We start from the raw sequence: 22,680 nt of genomic DNA on the forward strand, positions 1-22,680 counted from the left end.
GGGCTTTGGAACATTCCAGGGCTCATGGAGCATCCTGAGGCTTTCAGAGCTTTGGAGCATCTCAGATGCCTCAGAGCCTCCTGGGGCTTTGCAGTGTCCGGGGGGCTCCGGAGCATCCTGGGGTGCTCAGCCCCTGAGCCCGGTGGGAAGTGCTGGAGCCCTTGGAGCACCCCGGGCTCCTGGGGACACCCCGGGATTTTGGAGCATCCTGGAGGTTTTCTTTGAGGATCCCGGGGTTTTGGGTCATCCTGGGATTTTGGAGCATTCCAAGGGTCTTCAAACATCCCAGAGAGGGAAAGGCAGCAGCACTTCCTGAAGGCCTTGGAACATCCCAGGGCTTTTGGAACATCCCGGGACTTTGGAGCATCCGGGGAGTCTGCCAAGTGCCCCAGGGGCTTTGGAACATTCCAGGGCTCATGGAGCATCCTGAGGCTTTCAGAGCTTTGGAGCATCTCAGATGCCTCAGAGCCTCCTGGGGCTTTGCAGTGTCCGGGGGGCTCCGGAGCATCCTGGGGTGCTCAGCCCCTGAGCCCGGTGGGAAGTGCTGGAGCCCTTGGAGCACCCCGGGCTCCTGGGGACACCCTGGATTTTTGGGAGCACCCCGAGCTCCTGGGGACACCCCCAATTTTTGGGAACACCCCACATTTTTGGGGGCACACCAGACTCCTGGGAGCACTCCAGATATTTGGGAGCACCCTGAGCTCCTGGGAACACCCCAAACTCCTGGGAACACCCCGGATTTTTGGGAGCACCCCGGATTTTTGGGAGCACCCCTCCAGCTCATGTGTGCCCGAGGAGCAGCCCAGGACCCTCCAGAATCCTTGCAGCAACAGAAGCCCCTGAGAGACTCCCAAACCCCCGGGAGCCCCTGGAGCCCTCTGGAGCACCCAGAGGTGCCTGGGCTGGCCCTGCTCCCACGTCCCTGCAGGGCTGGGCAGGGACATCCCCCTGACAGCACCCACTGCCCCCATTCCCCATTCCCCAGGAAGGGCTGGAAGGGGCAGGAAGGAGTTTCCCACATCCTCAGAGTTCCCAAAGCCACTATTTTTTATTAAAATAAAACCAGACACCTCCCTCTTGCACTCTGCAGTGCAAGGACTCCTAAAAAGCTGTGATTTACAGGAAAATCACCCCGAGGACTGCAAGGGCTGAAAAACCCCAAAAAGGGGGAAGGGGGGGACCCACAATTTCCAGCGTGGGGCTGTGAGGAGTTTGCAATTCCATGGGGAACTTCCCACCCCAGTGGGGTTCTGCCCTCTGTTAATCCCTCCCCGGAGGACACAGGGTCCCCTGGACAGCGCTGGACCCCAAATTTGAGGTGGGGAGGAAGGTCTGTGTGACAGGGGAGCAGCTCCAGTGGGGGCTTGGGAGGGAGGGAGGAAGAGGAGGGCTGGTCTGTGGGATCAGGGAGGGAGGAAGAAGAAGGCTGGGATTGTGGTTTCAGGGAGGAAGAGGAGAGCTGGGCTGTGGGATCAGCGGGGCTCTGTGGAATGAGGAAGAGGAGGGCTGTGCTGTGGGATCAGGCTGGATTCTGTGGGATCAGGGAGGGAGGAAGAGGAGGGCTGTGGGCTGTCGTCACTTCCTCCGGCGCGGGCCCTGGCGGGGAGGCCGGACATGAGGCGGACATTTCAGCGCTGTTCCTCCCTCTCCCGGGTGAAACCCCCTGGGGCAGCCCCTGCTGGGGCTCAGCCCCCACCCCACACCCCAGCCCCGCCGTCCCCCTGTCCTGGGCTGGGGCGTGTCGGCACAGAGGGTCTCAGCTGCCACCCCAAGCATCCCAGAGGGGTGAGACCCCACAGGTGCCCCGAGCAGCGCCAGGAGAGGCTGTGGCAGCTCCCGGGCTTTGCTGAGGGATCCTCGGACTGTTCCTGTGCCTCGCCGGCTGTGCTGAGCCATCCAGGACACAGCGGAGCCTGGAGGTGCCTGGGCTGGAGCCCGGAGAGCTGGTTGGTGTATTCAGCATTTTCTGGAGGGTTCGTGGTGGGAGGGACGGGGCTGCCTCTGATCTGTGTCCGCCCACGTCACAGCTTTTGAAACAGCCTCAGTGGGTGAAATACAACCCTCAAACTAAAAATCTGAGTCAGCTTGCTGAGTCTGCTTATTTACCATAATTATGAACAACGATTCTATTCATACCGCATAGTAGGTTAAGTCCCAGAGTACGAAGACGCAGCCAAGAGCCCGTCCTGGCTGCAGGGTGCCCCCAGCTGAAGGGGCTGTGGGATCCAGCCCCTGGCACCGGCACAGTCAGGTGGCTCGTGAGGAAACGCTCACTCTGTGCTAGCATCGGTGGGAAAACTTCACGGTTGGGAAGTTCTTGGAAAGTTTTGAAGCTGGTGTGAAAACTTCAGGTGCCCTGGCACCTCGGGCACAGCCTCTGGAGGTGGGGTGGGAGGACGGTGAGCTCCTCCTTTCCTCCAGCTCATATCTTCTGCACATAATTCCCAGGGAAAAGCCCTTGCTTGCCGTGCAGCTGGCCCTTCCACCAGCCAGAGGCATCTGGGGAGGAGACAAAAACTCAGCTGTGGTGGTGCCAGCACGGCAGGGTGAGGAGGCGGACAGGGCAGGAGCAGGTACCTTCCACCAGGATGTCAATGACGTCCCCCACGTTGAAGCTGAGCTCGTCCACGTCCTGCCCGATGTACTGGTAGAGCGCCCGGCAGCGCGGCCCCTCCGCCTTGGGCTGCGGCTTGGGGCGCCGGGCCGGGGGCGGCCGCTGGCCCACGCTGCGCCGGCGCTGCACCCTGAGGGCAGGAGGGACGGTCTGCACCGGCAGGGCACGGGGGATGGCGAGTGCTGCTGCCCCTGCCCACCCTGCACCACCCGTGGGGTGCTCCGTGCCTGCAGGTGGGTGCTCCCAGTGCAGGGATGGGGGGAACTGGAGCAGGATGAGCTGCACCCTCCTGCCCACCCTGAGGTGTTGTGTGCCTGCAGGTGGGTGCTCCCAGTTTAGGGACTGGGGGAACTGTGTCAGGATGAGCAACCCATCCATGGGATGCTCTGTGCCTGCAGATGGATTCTCCCAGTTCAGGGACTAGGAGTACTGTGGCAGGATTAGCTGCACCCTCCTGCCCACCCTGAGGTGTTGTGTGCCTGCAGGTGGGTGCTCCCAGTTTAGGGACTGGGAAAAATGGGGCAGGATGAGCTGCCCACTCTGCTGTCCTCCACCCACTGGATTCTCCATGCCTGCAGCTGGGTGCTCCCAGTTCAGGGACTGGGAGGACTGGGGCAGGATGAGCTGCACCCTCCTGTCCACCCTTCTGTCCCCCACCCATCCATGGGATGCTCCATGCTTGCAGTACAGTTGGGTGCTCCCAGTTCAGGGATTAGGGGAACTGGAGCAGGATGAGCTGCCCACCCTGCCCATCCTACTGCCCCCACAACCATGGGATGCTCTGCGACTGCAGTTGGGCACTCCCAGTTCAGGGACTGGGGGAACTGGAGCAGGATGAGCTGCACCCTCCTGCCCACTCTGCTGCCTGTGCCTGCAGGTGAGTTCTCCCAGTTCAGGGACTGGGGGAACTGGAGCAGGATGAGCTGCCCATCGTGCTGTCCCACAACCATGGTATGCTCTGTGCCTGCAGCTGGGTGCTCTCCGTTCAGGGACTGGGAGGACTGGGATACACAAGAGCCTGAGAGATGTGTCCTGCCAGCAAAGCCAGGACACATCCCCTGTCTGTGGAGGGGACACATCTGGTCCCCTCCTCAGAGGGGAAAGCATCTCCCCGCGCTGGTGGCAGTGGGAGAGGAGGATGGGGCAGGCACAGGGACGTGGGACAGCACCTACCCAGCCACGCCCTGGTCAGGCACGTTGAGGAAGTCCATGTTGTGCTCGGATGGGGGCCGTGCCTTGGGCTGGTGGCCGGCGTTGCGGGCGGGAAGCGCCGTGGCCGGGGGGCCCCGCGTCTGCTTCTGGGGCTTCTTGTAGGTGTCCCTCTGTGCCCAGCTATCCTCGCGGGGGACCTGGGGACCCCCGTTCCTGCAGGCTCCTGGAACAGCCCATCCCGGAGGGTGCATTACAGGGGGGCCATGCACAGCACCCCCGGGTGTCCCCCACCCTGTAGCCCCTCCTCACCTCTGGGTGCTGGTGGGGCACTGCGGGAAGGTGCTGGACGCCTGCTGCCACCTCTGCCCTGTGCTGCCCCCTTCCTTGTGGGCTCTGGGGGGACACAAGCCCCCCCCGTTAGGTGACAGTCCTCAGAGCCAGCTGTAGGGGCTGTCCCCCCATTTGTACCCTGTTCCCCAAAGGTCCCGGTGCTGCTCCATCACCAGAGCAGAAATGGGTCCTTCCCAGGGGAGACACAATACACCCAGCTCACCCCAATGCTCCCAGGCCTCCAGCCACGCCCTGTGACCCCAGCGCTCCTGTGTCCCCCCTCTGCCACCCCCCCAGTGCCCTGGCACTCACTGGCATTCCTGGGGAGCCCATCCCCGATGCTGACCGTAAGGGTTTTGCCTCCAGCTTTGAGGGCGGCCACGTCGCCCTGTCCTCTGATGAAGGTGACATTGCGGGTGCCACCGCCACCCCAGCCCTCCTTCTTCACCCGAAACTGTAGTCTGGGGGCGAGAGAAGCCATGAGGCCGAGTTGACAGGACCCTGTCCTGCTTTGTCACCTCTCCTGGCCTCCATCCTTACGTGTCCTTGAAGGAGAGGGGCAGCTTGGAGTGGGTGAGCTCCTCGAAGCGTTTGCACAGGAGGCTGATCAGCTCCGTCTTGAAGATGGACTCCAAGAAATTGTCGGCGTGATTCTCGTGGAGGATGAAGAAGTCATCCTGTCTGGTGCTGAGGGAGAAACCAATGGTGTCAACCCCACCAAGGCCAGCTGGGCTGGGGGGGATTTGGGGACCCCACAGGCCTTGGGTCCACCCCAAGGAAATTTGGAGGGCAATTTGGCTGGAAAACTCCCTGGCGTCTGCAAAGCACCCATGGGGAGCCTCCTCAAGTCTGGACACCCCCGTGGATGAGGGACTGGGGAGCAGCAGGGCGTGGAGAGAGGGGAAGCCCAGTGCAGAGCCCCTGGTAAGGGACACACCTCAGCGAGACACCGCTCACCGCCTGCAGCTCCACCTTCTTCTTGAGCACCTCCTTGATCTGCCCCTTCTCAGGCCCCTTCTTCACCTTCTCCCGCCCGATCAGGTAGAAGTACTTGGGGGTGAGAATGAAATCCCGCTTGATGGGCTGGGAAGGGGCAGGAGAAAAGGGTGAGGGGGCTTTGCTGGTGGGACACAAACCCCACACACACACATCCCACCCAAGGGAAGCCACCAGGAGCTGCAGCAGGTGCCCAGCCCCAGGTGTGTCCCTGCACCTTGAACCTCCGGTCGTATTTGGTGACGGAGTCGGCGAAGTCGACGCGCTCCCGCTTGGCCAGGAACTGCCTCAGCTCTGGCCTCTCCTCCATGCCCAGGTAATCCCCCACGAAATTCCTGTTGATGCTGTTCCTGCGCCGCTCTTTGAAGTTGTAGAGGATGCTGGCAGCTGGGAGGGACCCCAAAGAGGTGCAGGTCTGACATGGCTCTGTGCTGGTGGCTCAGAGCCCCCCAAATGTCACATGGGTCATGGCAGCAAGAACTGGGGTTTGTTTTATGCCGTGGTAGGAATCCCAGCTGCTTAAGCTTGGTTGGTTTTGAAACCCATTAATTGCCTTCAAAAACCTTGTGCTGTGGGAGGGAGGGATGGACCCAGCTGTGTTCTGGGTTCTTCCCCTTGATTTTTCCTGCTTGTTTGGGAGAGTGGGAAAACCCATAATGGTTTCAGTGGCTTGTCCCATCCTTCTGCCAACACTGACTCCCAGCTACTCCCCTCCATCCCTGTGCAGGCCATGAAATGCAGAGTGAGACAGCACAAGGCTCCCAGGGCTGGAAATAGGAGCAGGAAATCCCTGCTCTCCTTTCAGAGTGGGAAAAAACTCCCAACAACTCACCGGCTGGTTCCTCCATCACCTAATCACCATTAGTGCCATGATTAGGAGCCAGGCTGCTGCTCTGACAGCTGGGCTGTCCCAGTGAAAAGCACCCTGAAAGAGCTGCTGGGGTGGCAGTGTCCCTGTCCTTGGCCAGCCTTACCCTCCTCTCTCATCTGCTCGTATTTGCGGATGGCGACGTGCCGGCGCCAGGCCTTCTGGATCACCCGGGCGAAGCTGTCAAATTTCCTCTCCCGCATCTCCTCGAGCAGGAAGAGCTGCGAGGGACAGGCAGTGCTGAGCCAGGACACCCCAAAAACCCTCTCCAGTGGCACCCAGCCACAGGCAGTGCCCCCAGGGGCCAGGTCCACCCACCGACTCGGGGTTCTTGACGAACACCTTGCTCCTGCCCATCTGGTACTGGTCTGGGTCCATGTTGACCGAGCGCAGGAGGTGCTGCACCCCTTGGCGCTCGTCCCCGCGCCACGCCGGCCACGTCTCGGGGGTGAGGATGGCGTAGCTGTGGGGACAGAACAGGCTCACAGAATCCCACAATAACCCACAATAGTTTGGGTTGGGAGGGACTTTAAAGCCCATCCCATCCCACCCCTGCCATGGCAGGGACACCTTCCACTGTCCCAGGCTGCTCCAAGCCCTGTCCAGCCTGGCCTTGGGCACTGCCAGGGATCCAGGGGCAGCCACAGCTGCTCTGGGCACCCCAAGCCAGGGCCTGCCCACCCTGCCAGGGAACAATTCCTGCCCAATATCCCATCTGTCCCTGCCCTCTGGCAGTGGGAAGCCATTCCCTGTGTCCTGCCCCTCCATGCCCTCATCCCAAGTCCCTCTGCTGCTCTCTTATGTCCCTGGAAGGGGCTGTAAGGTCTCGCCCAAGCCTTTCCTTCTCCAGAGTGAACACCCCCAAGTCTCTTCACCTGTGAAGCTGTTCCAGGGCCTCCTACACCCTCGTCCCCTCCTGAGGAGGTGCTGTGGGGTCTGCCAGCCCCGTGCCAGTGGCCACTCACCGTTGCAGGAACTTGTGGAAGAGGCGGCGGTAGGCAAAGCCTGCCCGGCGCACCCGGATGTTCTCCTTCAGCCCCAGGTACTCGACCTGGTGCTTCACCCTGTACACCAGGGAGGAACAACAGGTTAGGATGGCACCTAAATGTGCACCTAAAGAGGACAATGTGTCCCCACATGCTCTTTGTGGTCCCTGGGTTAGTGGACAGCTCAGAGGGACAAGCCCAGGGCTGCAGTTTTTAGAGGAAAGCTGGTCCTGGCCATATCTCCATGGCTGGGTCCCATTCCCTGGGCTCTGTGGGCTCCCTGTTACCTGCTCTCCTCCCAGTCCCGGGGTTTCTTGGTCTCGTTGGGTTTGATGCAGCGGATGTAGTGTGGGGTGCACTTCATGAGCGTGTTCACCAGGTCGTTGGCCTGTTTCTGGTGCAAGGATCGACCTCTGTAGCATCAAAGGGGGTGGTGGGAGCACTGCCCCTGCCACTGCCCCAGAGGCAGCTGCTGCTCTGCAGCCCTTAGGACACACCTTGATTTTGGAGCCTGCCGTGGTCGGCCGTCCCTTTTTGTCAGAATCAAGTTTTTCTGGGAAAAGCATCCGGATGAAACCGCTGCAAGGGAGGTGACAGTCCCCAGGTGAGAGCTGCCAGCACGGCCTGGCTGAGGCCAGCTGGGAAATCCTCTACTGTGGGGCTGAGTGCCTTCTCCCTGACCACCCCCAGGAGCAGGGGCAGGAGCAGAGCTGGTGGATGACCCTGCTCTGCCCAGCCCTGCAACCCTGGGATGCCCCCGGTGCCCATGGGGCCATGCAGGGCAGAGCAACCCACAAAGGCAGGGCCAGCCTTTCAGATCTGCATGTTGAGGACTCTGCCCTCTTCCCCAGCCCTTTTGGGGTGCCCCAGCTCCCCAGCACTGCCAGACTCACTATTCACTGCTCTGCATGAGCTCGATCAGGTCGGTGAAAAGCACGTCCCGGTTGCGCTCGCAGAAGCCATTCACATCATAGGACACCTGGGGACAGGAGGGGACCTCAGCTGCGGTGGGTGGGGCTGTGGGGTGCAGGCTGGGGGCTTTGGGGGGCCCTACCCACCTTGCCAGCATAGTGGTGGATGACAAAGCCTGAGCTCCAGCTGTTGAAGTGCTCGTGGGTGCCCACGGCCGCCTGCAGCTTCTGCAGCAGGGTCTGGTCGGCGCCCTCGCCCGTGGCATGCATGGTGGCACACACGTCATCCAGGACACTCATGATCCCAGGAGGGTTCTGCCACAGGGAAAGGGAAGCCATGAGTGCTGCAGGGCCCAATCCTGCATCTGGTCACAGCTGCTTCATGTTGAACCAGGTGCCCACGGGTGCTGGAAGTGTCCAAGGCCAGGCTGGACAGGGCTTGGAGCACCCTGGGACACTGGAAAATGTCCCTGCCCGCGGCAGGGAGTGGGACAAGATGATCTTTAATGTTCCTGCTAACCGAAACCAGTCTGGTATTCTCTGCTGCTTGGCAGGACCAGCTTTTGCCAACTCAACAACCCACACAGCCCTGTCCCTGGGTGCCTCTGCTCCCCCAGAAGCCTCCCCAGCAGAGGGGACCCCACTCACCAGCTTGTTCTCTATCAGGTCACACACCACCTTGTTGTTGAAGTACTGGATCTGCGTCCACTTGATCCCCTCCTGCACATATTCCTCCTGGGGAAGCACAGGGAGAGCTGGGTGGGCCCTGAGCCCCTGGGACGTGCTGCAGACCTCCTGCTCCAGCTGTGGTGCTGGGGAGGAGGGGGTGCAGGAATTGGGGTGCTGGTACAGCCCCAGAGCCCCCAGCCCAGCCACCCATACCTGCTCTGCCTTCAAGGTCAGCTCAATGAAGATCTGCTGCAGCTTCTCATTCACAAAGTTAATGCAGAATTGCTCAAAGCCGTTTTTCTGCGTGAAAGATGGAAGAGAAAATGGTGCTGGGTTGTCCTCTGCTCCTCAGCCTCATCGGGGCACCCCAACCAGCAGTGCCTGGGTGCTACTCCAGGGACCCTTCCCAGGGCCACCTGACAAGGTGCTGTCCTTGCTGTGGGAGCAGGGCAGGACATTCCCAGCCACACACACCTGGAATATCTCGAAGCCGTAGATGTCCAGCACCCCGACGCTGTACTCCTCGTACGGCTTCTGCATGGCCCGGTTGATGGACTGCGGGGACAGAGGGGACAAGCTGGCTGCAGGGCGGTGGATTGGCCATCTCCTGGAGCAGGGGGTGACCATCCCCTCTCAGGCCCACACACCTCCACCAGGAAGTCGAAGACGCGGGCGTAGAGCCCCTTGGCCAGCGCGTCGCGGGTGTAGGCCGCCTGCTCCACGTTGAGGGTGACAGTGATGGACTCGGAGCGGCCGCCCCACTTGCTGTCCATTTTCCTGCTGGTGACCTTCTCGTTGAGGCGCTCCTGGTCGACCCCCAGCAGGTAGGCAGGGAAGGCCAGGGCTGGGCAGAGCAGGGTGGTCAGGGCTGTGTTGTCCCCACCTGGCTCCGGCCATGGTCAAAACCCTCGGCCCCTTCCAGGTGTGAAGGTCAGCAGTGGGACAATGACAGGGGACATGGGTCCTTCCTCTCCCAAAGTGACACCTGGCATCTGTCCCCTGGCTAATCAAGCTCTGGCTGAGCCATTTACTCGCTGCCTCAGTTTCCCCATGCATAACCTGCGGAAGGTGCTGGTGCTTTTTCCCTCCTCTGCCGGGGGATTTGTGACACAGCCAGTCTGCCACTCATTCCCGAGGCTCCCCCCACCTGTCCCTGCAGCCACGTGGCTACTCACAGTCAGCGTTCTCCACCCGGGCGTAGTTGCCCTCCTCCCTGAAGCTGATGTTGCCCAGGTGCAGGATCCCTGCCACGATCTGCAGCACCAGCTGCTGGTCCTCGCCGCAGATGCCGATGACCTGCATGGCATTCTGGGGGTGCACGGACCCCGTGAGCCCCATCCAGCCCCAGAGCTTTTGGGGCCTCCCCTCCCTCCCAGGCACTCACCATGGTCTCGTGGAAGTCGCTGCAGTCATCTGTGCCCTCCACCTCGTAGGTGTCTGTCTGGTTCAGGTAGAAGTAATAATCCGGGTTCATGATGCCCAAATTCTGCCGCTGCTCTTGGGACGCCCCTTGGATGAGCTGGGAGGGGACAGGGGGCTGTGGTCAGCCAGCTCCTGGTCCCCCCTGCAGCCTGGTGGCTCCGGGCCACCCCCATACCTGGTAGTAGATGTGGAAATTCCGCTCGCACTCGTTCTGGCTCACCACGCGCGACTTCTCCAGCAGGAAGTTGGAGATCTTGCCCCCATCGGGTTCTCCGCCCCGGCTGAACTGGATCTCAAAGTATTTTCCCTGCTCCAGCACAGATCCTGCTCAGAGCTGTGGCCCTGCCTCAGGGCATTCCTCATTTCCCCCAACCCCTTCCCCATCACACCAGGAGCTTTGTGGGGTGTGCAAACCCTGGCTGAAGAGTTCATGGTTTATGTGGAGCCCTCATTGCCCCCTCAATGCCCAAAAGGAGGCTGGAGCCCAGTGGGGTCAGTCTCTTCTCCCAGGTAACAGGCAACAGGGCCAGAGGAAATGGCCTCACATTGCCCCAGGGGAGGTTTAGATTGGATATGAGGAAAAATTCCTCCACTGAAAGGGTGGTCAGGCACTGGAACAGGCTGTGGTGGAGTCACCATCCCTGGAGGGATTGAAAAGCTGGATGTGGCACTTGGGGACACTTGGGGCAGTGTTGGGGGAATGGCTGGACTTGATCTAAAGGTGAGCTTTGAACCCAGCTGGTTCAGTGGCCCTGCTGCAGCGCTGAGCCCTGCACTGCCCCGGGACTTACGAAGCGGCTGGAATTGTTGTTCCGGACAGTTTTGGCATTTCCAAAGGCTTCCAGCAGCGGGTTGGACTGCAGGATGATGTCCTTCACGTGCTGGGGACACAGGAGGGCAGGGCTCAGCACTGCTGTGTCCCACTCCAGGCCTGGGGACAGACCTGAGGCTTTGCATGTCCCCAGTCCTGGAGCGGCTGCTCCATGTGTCACCACCAGCCCCCATCGGGGGGATGCTGGGGCTGAGGTGGTGGGGATCAGTTGGGAGGTGAAATGATGAGTGGCAGGGGTGACAACAGACCCACCTGGACTTTCTCCCCACCCCCAGACACTTTGGAGATGTAGCCCATGATGTATTTTGCTGCCACCGTTTTCCCAGCTCCGCTTTCTCCACTGTACAAAGGGCAAAGCAGAGCAGATGTGAAACGGCCCCACCAGAGCCACCCATCCTCTGGGGGGGCTTTGGGGTGGCTCCTGGAGCAGGACCAGAGGATGACAGTGAATTCTGGGGACAGTGCCACCCCTTGGATGGGGCTGCCCAGGGGGATCAGTGTGAGCAGAGTGTGGCTTGGTGAGGAGCTGCTCCATGAGATGTTGAATTTGTTGTCACCGGGTTTAGAAGTGGAGGAGGGGGACTTGGGAGCCTCAGAGGGAAGTCTCCAGCCTTGCCCCACATCCTGACCATTTCCCTTGCAACACTGCCCCGCAGAGCTGCATTGCACAAGGCTCTGTGCCTCTGTCCCTGCCTGGGACACCCCTGGGCACAGCCTTGCCAGGGGGTCCCTCCAGACACCCCAGAGCCAACCTCAGCTCCTCAACCTTCACCTCTCAGCTGGGAAACCCCGGGCTGGGGAGAAGGGCTGGTGGGGACAGGTGTCCCCAGGGGCAGTGACAGCCCAGCTGTGCCCCAGTGTCCCCCAGTACCTGATGATGACACACTGGTTCTCCCCGTCGATCAGCATGTTCCGGTACATGTTGTCAGTCAGGGCGTAGATGTGGGGGGGATTTTCATACTGGGCCTAACCAGGGGACAGGGGACAGGGCTGAGCACAGGCAACCTCCAGCTCCCCTCCCCAAATCCCCTTCACTGCCCACAGGGGAACCAGCCTCTTCACAGTGACCCTAAACAAGGGACAAGGACAGCAGTGCTGGGCACAGAGCTCCCCAAATCCCCCTCCCTCTGCTCTTGTGGGGATCAGCCCCTTCACACTGACCCTAAATAAAGGACAAGGGACAAGGACAGCAGTGCTGGGCACAGAGCTCCCCAAATCCCCCTCCCTCTGCTCTTGTGGGGATCAGCCCCTTCACACTGACCCTAAACAAGGGACAAGGGACAAGGACAGCAGTGCTGGACACAGAGTAACACCCAGCTCCCCACATCCCCCTCACTAAGCCCATGAGGGAGCCAGCTTCTTCACACTGACCCTAAAAAAGGGACAAGGGACAAAGGACAAGGACAGCAGTGCTGGGCACAGAGCTCCCCAAATCCCACTCTGCCCATGTGGGGATCAGCCTGTTCCCTCAAACACCAGCTCATCAGCAGCGTGATGATTTCTGGTGATTTTTAACCCCCCTCCTCCTTGGGGAGCTCGCTGGGGCAGAGCCACTCTGCATTTTACCATGTTTGGGTTTCTTTCTGTGCATTTCTGAGCTGAATTCCCCAGGCTTTGCTGCTGGGTTGGGAGCACTGAGCCCTGCAGCAGCAGGGGCTGTGGAGGATGGGGACCCTCAGGGGACGCCCCTGGGGGGGTTTGCACAGATTTAACCCCAGATTGCCCGCGGGGCAGCCTCACCGCGCCCTGGTACAGCTCGATCTCGCGGTCGGTGAAATACGGCATCTGCTTGAAGGGGTTCACGGAGATCAGCACGGGCCCGATGTAGGTCTGGGCAGCAGGTCAAGGGCCGTGTGTCCCTTCCCGTGTCCCCCCTTCCCACTGCCCAGTCCCACCCCGGTGGTTATGGGGTCCCTGCCACATCCTGGGGGCTGCACCAGGAATGCCACGAGGGTGGCATTTCCAGCCTGGCACGGGCAGAGCTGCTCTGCTGCCGTGACTTGGGGCACCCCCAGCGCTCCCTCACCCCTGCAGTGTGATGGGTGCAGGAGCATTCCCTCAGCTCCCTGCTCTGGCTGGGGATCGGCTCCAAAATCTTCTCCATCATTCCTGGAATCCGCCCTCTGCTCACGCTCCATCTGCGGCTTTTCCAGCAGGAGCCCATCCTGATTTTACAACCAGGGAAACTGAGGCACGAAGAGGAGAGGAACGGCGGCTCCTGCCTTTCCCTGCCTCACCCTGCTGCCTTTCCTGCAGCATCCCCGAGTCCCTGAGTGCGGGCAGGGGCACGGAAAAGCAGGGAATTGCAGCGGGATGGGGGTGAGCCCCCAGCTGGCTGAGGAGATGGAGGGCGGGGATGGAGCAGGTGGGGTTAGCCAAGCCTTTGATATCCTATTTGTGTCCCAAATAGGGGGAGAGTGGCCAAAGGGCAGGAAGAGGGAGCTTTTCTGGGAAATGCAGAAGCTTGGGATGTTGAGTCATGACTGGACAGAGCCCTGCGTGCAGCAGCACAGAAAAAAAAAGGAAGGGAGAGGTTGTGTGGGGTATTTTTCCCCTCCAAAAACCAAAAAAAAAGCCAACTCCAAAGGCATGTAAAGCCCCAGGGCTGCGGGGGGAGCTGGCTGAGTCACAGCCGGGACAGCACCGCCTTGTAAGGACAGGGCCACATCCCCACATGCAGGGGAAGCACAGCGGCGTGGGCAGCAGTCTCAGCCCGGAGAGCCCTCCCCGTGTCCGGCTGTGCCCCTCGGGGCTCTGCTCCCTGTCCCCAGCAGCGACAGCCACCCCCGTCCCGGGGAGCAGGGCACCGAGCTGGCCGCGTCCCCAGGCAGGTGTGGGGTGGGCAGGCCTTGGGGACACGTCCCCGTCCTCCTGCAGAGCTGCGGTGCCCGGCAGTGCCAGCCCGGCTGGAGCAGCTCCGTGTCCCCTGTGCTGGCACGGTGTCCCCTGTGTCCTGGCACCGCTGGGGACCAGGGGTGGCACCTCCTCCCCGCACCTGCAGGGATGCTCCCGCTCCATCCAGGGTTTGCCTGGATTTGGGGGGTTCAGAGCAGCCAGGACACGCTGTGGGCATCGCTGGGGCTGGGTGACAGCAGCAGGGGACAATGTCACTGCTGCCACCCCGGTCAGGTGGGTGGCAGGAACACAGCACCCCGGTGTGCAGGAGCAGGGGAGGTGAGGCTGAGGGGCTTTGTGGCTACATAGGAAGGAGCAAAGTGGGTCCTGCACGTGGCAGGAGGGGGGGTTTGGTTGTTGTGTCTGTGCCAAGCACAGCTCAGCTCGGGAACGGCGACACTCCCGCAGCCTGTCCCCATCCTGTCCCCGCGGGGCACGGCACACGCTGTCCCATGTCCTGACAAAGCCTTGAAGCCCATCCCTGCCGCTCCTGTGCCTGTCCCCGCTGCCTGGGGAAGGATACAAAGATGAAATCGTCCATGAAACGCTTCTTGAGGTTCTCCACGATGGCCTCCTCGGAGATCTTGGACAGCAGCACCATGTCGTCCACGCCGCTCTGCTTGACATTGTGGCTCTGCCAGTGGAAGCGCTCCTTGCTGCCCTGAGGGGACGGGGACACAGTCGGGGCCACCTCCTGCCACCAGGGCTGGCTCTGAGCCCCCTGTGGCCCCTGCCTGGTCCCCGACTCAGCTGTCCCCCCAAACCGGGCTCCTGGCGGTGCAAAGGGAGGGGTTTGGCCAAACTGGGAACTGGCGGAGCTCAAAATTCAGTGCATGGGGCTTGTCCCAGCCCCCTGGACCCCTCCTCGCCTCCTGGCACCTGCAGAGGAGCAGACAGGACCTGCCCAGCCCCTGCTCCTCGCCAGGCTAATGAAGGACTCTTGTTGATGCACAGACTGATTACGAGCCAGAGCAAGGCAGGGGAGGGTGGTGGCATCCTCTGCACCCCCACATCCTCCTTGCACCCTGTGCCCTGCTCCCCTTCCTGCTGCCCAGGGAGATGCCAGCAGCCTCTGCCCAGCTGGCCCGGCTCTGTCCCCCGGGGGCAGCAGCAGGGCTGGGCTGTGATTTCAGCCCTTGTGGGGTAAACAAGGGAGCTGGGAGGGGGGGAATTCACCGTGCAAAAACCACCCAGAGGCCTCCCCTTGCCCTCGATGTCCCCACAAACAAGCTGGGCACAGCTGTGGTGCCCGTGTGGCCCCCGGCACGGTGCCCAGGAGGGGACACCCCATCGGGACTGGGCTGAGGCCCCTCTTTCCCCATCCCCGTGGTTCCTCTTTCACCCCCCAAGCTCCTGTCACCGATTTCACTTCTCCCCCATCAGCCCTGGCCTCTTACTCTTTCTATTTCCCTTTTCTTCTCCTCTTCCCCTTTTGCTTGATTTCCCTGCAGGCTCTCAAGATTTCAGGCTCTGCATCCCAGCACCTTTGCAGGCTCCTGGCAGCCTCTGATTGTCACCAGGGGTCCCCAGTCCCCCACAGCCACTCTGGGGTGTCTGTCACTGGGCTCTGCAACCCCAAACATCCCCTGTGCCCCCTTTCCAAACCCCAAATGTCAGCCAAGCCCACTTGGCTGCTGAAAGGGCTTTTTGGTGTTGTCCCACCACATTTTTTGGGGTCAGCTCAGGGTGTCCAGGGCTGCTCTTGCAGCCTGAAATCACCCAGGGAGTTTCTCCTTTTCCTTTTCAAGGCCTTTTTTTTGCCTTCATTCTAATATCGTCTAGGAAATCCAGCTGGAAAAACACAGGCAGGCTCAGGCAGCCTCTCCAGGTCACCGTGGTGTCACCCAGGGAGCTGCCAGGGACCCCAGGAGCTGCCCAGCTTCACCCCAAACCCTGGGCTTCAGGAGAAGAAGAGTGCCAAGAGCCCATGGGCAGCCAAACCCTCAGTGCCCTGTCCCCATCACCCCAAAGCTGCTGGCACAGGCACCCTGGGCTGCTGGCTGAGGCCAAATTAAGGCAAAAGGAGAATTTCCTGCACTGAGAGATCAAAGTTTTGAGCCGACACGCAGAGATTCTCTGTCAGCTGTCAGTGGTGAGTGTGCCTTCGCCTCCTCTTCCTCTGGGCCAGCTCAGGGGTTTTCCTGGCTCTGCTGGGGCACCTGGTGCAGCCCAGCTGGGAGGAAAACACCAGCTCAGAGCAGTAAATGAAGGGTTTGCCATGATTTACAGAGCTCTGGGTGTTCCTGCCTGCCTTCCCTGAGCCTGTCATGGGTTTGCAGGGCCAGGGCTCCCTAAAAAATCAGAGTAAAGTCAGGATGAAGGGGAATTAGGATCCCTGAAAGCCCTGGTGTTGGCCCAGCTGGGTGCCCAGAGAGCTCCCATGGCGCAGGGCTGCAGGTGACATCCCTGTGGGGAGTGACAGCACAAGTTAATTTGTTCCAGAGGTTTGGGGCAGCAGTTTCTCCATGCCCTGCTCTGCCCAGTCCCCTCTGCCCCAGGGAAGGGCACCTGCACCATGCCATTCCACCTCTGTGCCAAGCAGGGAGAAGCTTTTGTCCCCCCTCCCCCTTCCAGGTGCCCTTTGCAGCCCCTGTGCTCGAGGGACTTTGCTCCAAAGGGGACAGGTGACACATGAGGAACCTCTCAGCATCCCCAGCTGTGGGATGGGCACTGTCCCCACCCCTGTGCCCAGGGTCAGGGTGCTCCTGGCACTCAGATAGGATCTCTGGGCAGGGAGGGGAGCAGCCCTGTGGCAGCACTTTTAAAACATCATGTTTTCTTTAAAGCTGTGGGCTAAACCACAAAAAAAAAAAAGCCTGCAGGTTTGAGCGAGGAGCAGATGCAGCCCAAGGTGGCACCTTTTGAGTCAAGGCAGGCCAAGCCCAGAATCATCAACAGCTTCAAAACCACCGGAAGCTGAGAGGAGCAGAAGGTTTGTGACACCACTGTCACAGGCAGGCCCAGGCAGGGCTGGGACGAGGATGGGCCTGGCAGGGGCCAGGGGCATGGCTGCAGAGAGTTCTTCAGTCCCTCAGGAAGCCACAGAACACTTTCGGGTGGTGGAGGAGGGGACAGTGGAGGTGTCTTTGGGGACAACATCTGAGCATCCTCTCGGAGGTGACAGCCACAAGTGTGGGTGAGAGGTTTCGTTTCAGCCTGGCCACCATGTCCTTCCTGTCTAGATGGAAATAGCTGGAGACACACCACCCTGAGGGACGCAGGAAGCAGAGCTGAGAGCTGTGGCAGCTCCTTAGCCCATGTCTGAGCATCTTCCTAATTCTGAGAGCTTTCACCTTCCTCTTCTGCCTCCACATCAGCTTCCAGAAGTGGCTGCTGCCTTCCCTGAGCCCCTGCCCCCCGACCACGGGGACCAGCACCCAGAGGGTCCCTCCTGGCCTGGGGAATGTGGCTGCCACCCCCATGCCACCCTCTGCCCCACCAGTGACACAAATTTGTCCTGTGGGTACCACAGCAGCGACAGCAAACCCCAAACCTCTGTGTGGCAGCACAGACCCATCCCCTGCTGCTCCCCACCCTGTCCTGGGGGTCACCAGCCCCCTGCACCCACCTCAGTGCCCCCCCAGCCCTGTCCCCAGGCTGGGGAGCACTGTCCCCTCCCCAGCAGGGACACGGGGCAGCTCCCAGAGCAGCCAGGCTGGGTGTGGGCAGGGCAGGGCTGAGGTGCCCTGAGGTGGCAGCAGCAGGAGGTGACACCTGGGGGGCCCGAGGGGAGCAGGGGGGGCCCTGCTGGCACTCACCATGATGTCCCTGTGTCCCTCCCCAGGCAGGTGCTCGGGCTCCTGTCACCGACGGCCCGGGGCCATCCCGGAGCACTCGGATTTTTTCTTTCTGCTGTAACAAGATTGTGACGAGTTCTCTTTCCCTCCCACTTCCTCATTTTGCACCCTTCGTGGGGGTGGGGAGGACAACGGCAGCTTTGCTACCCAGGACCTGGGGGTGGCCCTGCCCGGGGTGTCCCCACCTCTGCTGATGCTGCTGGGTGAGGGAGAGGATGCAGGACAGAGCCCAGCAGGGATGCTCAGAGGCTCGGTGACCTTTCCCCTCACCCTGAGGTGACAGCTGGATGTCACCTGTCCAATGGTTGTCAGTCAGTGCTTGGAGGTGGTTTTGGAACGAGATGCTTTTGGTTGCTTATTTCTTGTTGGTTTTTTTTTTTTTTTTTTTCCACCTCCACTTGAGGTGCAGAGAAAAGTGAGGTTACTGCAGGAAGATGAAACCTGAGAGAGTTCTTGGCCACCCTGTCCCCTGCAGAGTCACAGGATGGATTGGGTTAAAAGGGACCTCAAAGCCCATCCAGTGCCACCCTGCCATCAATTCCTGCCCAATCTCCCACAAAAATCTCCCCTTTTCCAGTGGGAAGCCATTCCCTGGCTCCTGTCCCTGCAGGCCTTGTCCCCAGTCCCTCTGCAGCTCTCCTGGAGCCCCTTCAGGCCCTGCCAGGGGCTCTGAGCTCTGCCTGGAGCCTTCTCTTGTCCAGGGGAGCAGCCCCAGCTCTGCCAGCCTGGCTCAGAGCAGAGGGGCTCCAGCCCTGGCAGCATCTCCGTGGCCTCCTCTGGCCTGGCTGCAGCGGCTCCACGTCCTCCTGCTGCTGTTCCCAGGGCTGGGGCAGCTCTGCAGGTGGGGTGTCACCTGAGTGGGGCAGAATCTCCCTTCCCCTGCTGGCCCAGCCCAGCACCACCAACATGGAGGACTCTCTGTGCCATGGGGGGAATTCTTCCTTCACATCCTAAAGCAGCTCTGGGTCAATCCCCACCTCTCCCACCTGCTCTGCTCCCCAGGGAAATCCTTGTCCCGCTTCCTTTGGGGTGGATTGTGATGCTGGGGTGCCCAAACCCAACCCCAGGCTGGAGGAACACAAGTGGGAGCAGAGGCTGTGCCCGGGATCGTATTCCCCTGCTGTCCCAGCCCAGCACTACCAACACTGGTGGGGGGTCTCTGTGCCACAGGGGAATTCTTCCTTCACATCCTAAAGCAGCTCTGGGTCAATCCCCACCTCTCCCACCTGCTCTGCTCCCCAGGGAAATCCTTGTCCCGCTTCCTTTGGGGTGGATTGTGATGCTGGGGTGCCCAAACCCAACCCCAGGCTGGAGGAACACAAGTGGGAGCAGAGGCTGTGCCCGGGATCGTAGCTACTCCTTTATTATAATTCATGCCTTACGTCGCTCCTCCTCAGAGTTAGTATGTTAAACATCGGTCAGTAGGATATATATCGATATAAAAACGGTGAAAACACCCCCTCCCCTCACCCAAAACCATCAGAACGGAGCATGGCACCAGGAAGGAAGAGAAACGAGGTTTGCTGAGCACCAGAGAAGCTGCGATCGGCCGAGGAGCAGGTGGACACAAAAACGGAGCTGGGAGAGGAACACACGGGGGCTTTGCTCAGGGGCAAGGGGGCTGTCCCCTCCCTGACCACAGGGATGGCCCCAAGGGAACAAAACACGGCTTTGGACAAAGGTTTCCCATCGCTGTGATGTGGAAAGGCCTGAAAATAATCATCATAATTACAAGTACGATGCCAACAAAAAGCACATGCTTTGGAGAGTTGAAGTCAGGTCTCCTCCACAGGCTGCCCGTGGAGGAGCTGGCCCAGGTCTGGCCACCAGGTGACCTGGAGGAATTTCAAGCTTGCTCTTTTCCCATCTCTGGAGGCCTCCTGTGGGCAGAGGGGTGGGTGGCACTGGGACTGGCACCTCGAGGCCACGGCCACACGTGGCCAGGCTGCCTTTGGAGGCAAAGCACCTTTTGGAGGCAAAGCACCTTCGGAAGTCAAGCACCTTTGGAAGTGAGGCTGAGGCTGTCTCTGGGCAGGGCCCTGCCGTGCCAGGCCCTGGGGACACTGTGCCAGGCCCAATCTTGTCCTGCACTCTCCTGTGCTGCTCTCCCTGAGCCTGGCACAGCCTCGATGCCCACGAAGTGACTGCAGCCCCCAGCACGCCTCTGCCCCCAGCTCAGCTCGTGCTTCAAGGGGGAAAAACTGGTCCTAAAAGTGACAAAGGCAAACAGGGGAACAACCCAATCCAAGCTGGTGGCTACGGGAGTTTGGAGAAGCCCCTCTCCCAGCTGAACTGAGGGTGTCACCCTCTGCTCATGGGGTGGCCTGATCCCAGTCCCGAGGTGACAGGGTGCAAACCAAGGGACAAAATCCCTGCTCCAGCCCCACTCCCCACAGCGGCTCCTCTTCACCCATCACCCAGGAGCCCCAAGCCACGCTGGCCACCCCAGACACCTGAACCCTCCTTCCTGGCTCCCCTGGGGTCCCGAGGGAAGGCCAGCAGCCCCTGGAGTGCCCAAGCCCCACGATGGTGCCCTGGGGACACGGAGCAGGATGAGGCAGGAGCGGGGCGAGCGGCGCCGCTTCCCCCAGCGGGACCTGGCTCCGCTACTAATAAATAACAACATCAGCATTTCAAGTAAAGTCCCTGCTCTGCCCAGCTCCCCCCTCTCCCAGCGCTCATCCAGCTGGGGCTGCAGTGGTTGAACTGGGAACCTGCCTCTGAAAAGCTGGGGGGCCAAGGGGGTCTGTGGGGGACGGCTTTGGGGGACGCCCGTGGAGTCTGTGCGGGAGCCAGGGGAGGTTCCCGGGCAGGGCAGGGCTCGGCAGCCCTCCAGTGAAGCTTTGGCCTTCCAGTTTTGCCACGGGGGTCCCGCTGTGTCCCGCTGTGTCCTAGTGGCCCTGGCAGGTTTTACAGCACATCTGTCGGAAGTAGGTCCGGCTGCAGAACTTGAACTTGAGGACCAGCGGGCAGTATGCCACCTTGTTCACATCCTTGCACTCTGCAGGGGACACAGAGCGGGGAGCAGGGTCACAGCAGGGCTGAGGGGATCCTGGGGGGTTTTCTCAGGGAGCTGGAAGATGCAGCTGTGATGAAGAAGCTGCTGAGGACCTCACTAATGGAAACCTGTCTTTGCCAGGGTGCAGCTCCTGCATTTCTCAAGGTGGAGTTCCTTCATTTTTTGGGGTCATGGTACACCAGGCTGACCTGGGACCAGAGGGGACCAGAGCCATAGAATGGCCACATTTTTCACAGAATGATTTGGGTTGGAAGGGACTTTAAAGCCCATCCAGTGCCACCCTGCCATGGGTAGGGACACCTCCCACTAACCCAGGGTGCTCTAAACCCCATCCAACCTGGCCTTGGACACTTCCAGGCATGGGGTCTCCCACCCTAGAGCCCAACTCTAGCTCCCATGTCCCTGTCCCCAGTGGGACACATGTCCCCTCCACACAGACCCCTCCTGCACTCCTGGCACTACACCCCATGGACCAAGTGCTCTGTGCTGTGTGCAGGGGGTGAGCTCTGATGCTGGGCTGCTTTGGGGGGACATGTGGGACCCCCTCTGTGCTGTGTCTGGGCCTCTGCTTGGCTCTGAGGAGCTCTGGGATCTCTACACAGCCCCACCCCACACTCAGCCAGGTGAGAGTTGTGTCAGGCAGTGCCAGGGCAAAGAACCTGGGTGCCATCTTCAGCTGGGCCACAGGTATGGATGGAAGGACCTTAAAGATCAAATTTTCCCACCCCTGTCATGGTCAGGGACACCTCCCACTATACCAGGGTGCTCCAAACCCCACTGTCCAACCTGGACACTTCCAGGGATGGCATCATCCCTAGAGCCTGGCTGGTGCTGTGCTGGCTCCAGTGTCCCCATCCCCAGTGGGACACGTGTCCCCTGTGCAGAGCCCCTCACCTTCAGGGTTGTCTGTGGGCCCTGACTCGCACTTGGTCTCGCACTGCTGCATCCCGGGGGGCTGCAGGGCCTCCACACACTCCATGGACGGCTGCCCCGTGTGGGCCAGGCACTGGACGGATCTCCTCTGCTGGCCGAGGCCACACTGGGCAGAGCACTGTGGGGACACACACAGGGAGCTGCCGTGGCCACCACGGCTCTGGGAAGGTGGCAGGAGTGGGCACAATGGGGGTTTGGGGTTGCAAAGGGTGCTGCAGGGGGTTCGGGGGTCCAAAGGGTGCTGCAGGGGGTTGTGCCTTCCCTCCCTGGCATGAGCGAGTGCTGTGGCCCTGCATCCCAAAAAAGCTTGGTTTGATTCTCCAGGGCTCAGGGAGGATCCCACACCCAGCCCTAAATCACTGGCCTTTCCCAGGCCTCCTGCACCCCCATGTCAGCCTGCAGCTCGAGGGGTGTCCAGGGCAGGGAGTGTGGCCGCAGCTCTCTTTAGAGAGTGCAGCAGGCACAATTTCCCAAGGATTTGTCCTGGGAAACACAGTGAGAAACCTCAGAGAAGAGAAAACAATTCTTATCTCTACTTGCTGCTCCTGTTTGTGAAGGGTGAGACAATACAGATGTTATAATTTATACTATTATAATTAGAAGTTAACTATTTCTTAATTATAATATACTAGAAGCATTCCTTGGCTTATGAGTTTTTGCTACACCATGTTGTAAATGTTTTAAAGCTATTCTTATCTAAATTAAAAAATATTATTAATAACATAATATAACATATAATATTATTATACTAATATTATTGTCTAAAATTATCTAAAGCTATTGTTATCTAAAATTACTCTTGGTGGGCCTATCTTTTGCACATGTGGAATGTGTTATGGAGATTGTTTACCAAAAGTGATTTGCTTAATTGGGCACTGGTGAAAGTTGTTTTGAGTGATTAGCCAATCCCTCAAAGCTGTGTCAGCCATGGGTTTTTCTTTAGGATTCTTTAGTACAGTATCCCTTTAGTATAGTTTTAATAGTATTAATGTAATATAGTATAGTTTTAATAAAACAGTTGTTCAGCCTTCTGAATCATAGAGTCAGATGCCAATCACTCCCTGTGCCAGGGGCTCCCTGAATTCATACAGGGAGGACGGTCAGCGTCACCCCACGGGGCTCTGGGGGGGACCAGCACTGGCCATGCTTGGCAGTAGGGCCAGCCCACCCCTGCTGACCCCCAGCCACCCATGGGGACCCTTCAATGACTTCTGTGGGGTCCTGCTAGGCCTGGGACACCCCCAGAGTCACCATCA

General features: G+C 60.1%; 2 protein-coding genes across 4 annotated transcripts in view; both read right to left on the reverse strand.

Moving 5' to 3' along the window:
- Positions 1–1,563: 1,563 nt before the first annotated feature.
- MYO1F (myosin IF) lies at positions 1,564–17,541 on the reverse strand. 3 transcript variants are annotated; one of them, XM_039700467.1, is made up of 28 exons: positions 17,434–17,541; positions 14,199–14,336; positions 12,521–12,610; positions 11,652–11,746; positions 11,033–11,120; positions 10,740–10,829; positions 10,124–10,255; positions 9,911–10,045; positions 9,702–9,834; positions 9,174–9,370; positions 9,001–9,081; positions 8,740–8,826; positions 8,506–8,592; positions 8,005–8,172; positions 7,840–7,925; positions 7,444–7,525; positions 7,234–7,340; positions 6,926–7,024; positions 6,279–6,423; positions 6,067–6,181; positions 5,310–5,479; positions 5,034–5,179; positions 4,637–4,783; positions 4,443–4,557; positions 4,076–4,159; positions 3,788–3,989; positions 2,578–2,744; positions 1,564–2,499 (listed from the first exon to the last, which is right to left on the reverse strand). In XM_039700467.1, the coding sequence occupies exons 1-28, from the start codon at positions 17,434–17,436 to the stop codon at positions 2,281–2,283; spliced, it is 3,408 nt and encodes a 1,135-aa protein (XP_039556401.1). In that variant the 5' UTR covers positions 17,437–17,541; the 3' UTR covers positions 1,564–2,280. The 3 variants fall into 3 exon arrangements, with proteins under 3 accessions (XP_039556401.1, XP_039556402.1, XP_039556403.1); XM_039700469.1 differs by having other exon boundaries at positions 2,278–2,499; positions 4,409–4,557; XM_039700468.1 differs by lacking the exons at positions 14,199–14,336; positions 17,434–17,541 and adding an exon at positions 12,807–12,976 and having other exon boundaries at positions 12,521–12,565.
- Positions 17,542–18,813: 1,272 nt separating this feature from the next.
- The window catches only part of ADAMTS10 (ADAM metallopeptidase with thrombospondin type 1 motif 10), a 72,702-nt gene continuing 68,835 nt past the window's right edge, over positions 18,814–22,680 (reverse strand). The window contains exons 24-25 of the mRNA XM_039700466.1: positions 21,386–21,542; positions 18,814–20,473 (exon numbers count right to left, since the gene is read on the reverse strand). Coding sequence (XP_039556400.1) covers positions 20,364–20,473; positions 21,386–21,542 — 267 coding nt within the window. The 3' untranslated portion in view covers positions 18,814–20,363. The remainder of the gene's footprint in view (positions 20,474–21,385; positions 21,543–22,680) is intronic.

Source organism: Passer montanus, unplaced genomic scaffold (genome assembly GCF_014805655.1).
Source record: "Passer montanus isolate IOZ18808 unplaced genomic scaffold, ASM1480565v1 scaffold140, whole genome shotgun sequence".
NCBI classification, from domain to species: Eukaryota; Metazoa; Chordata; class Aves; order Passeriformes; family Passeridae; genus Passer; species Passer montanus.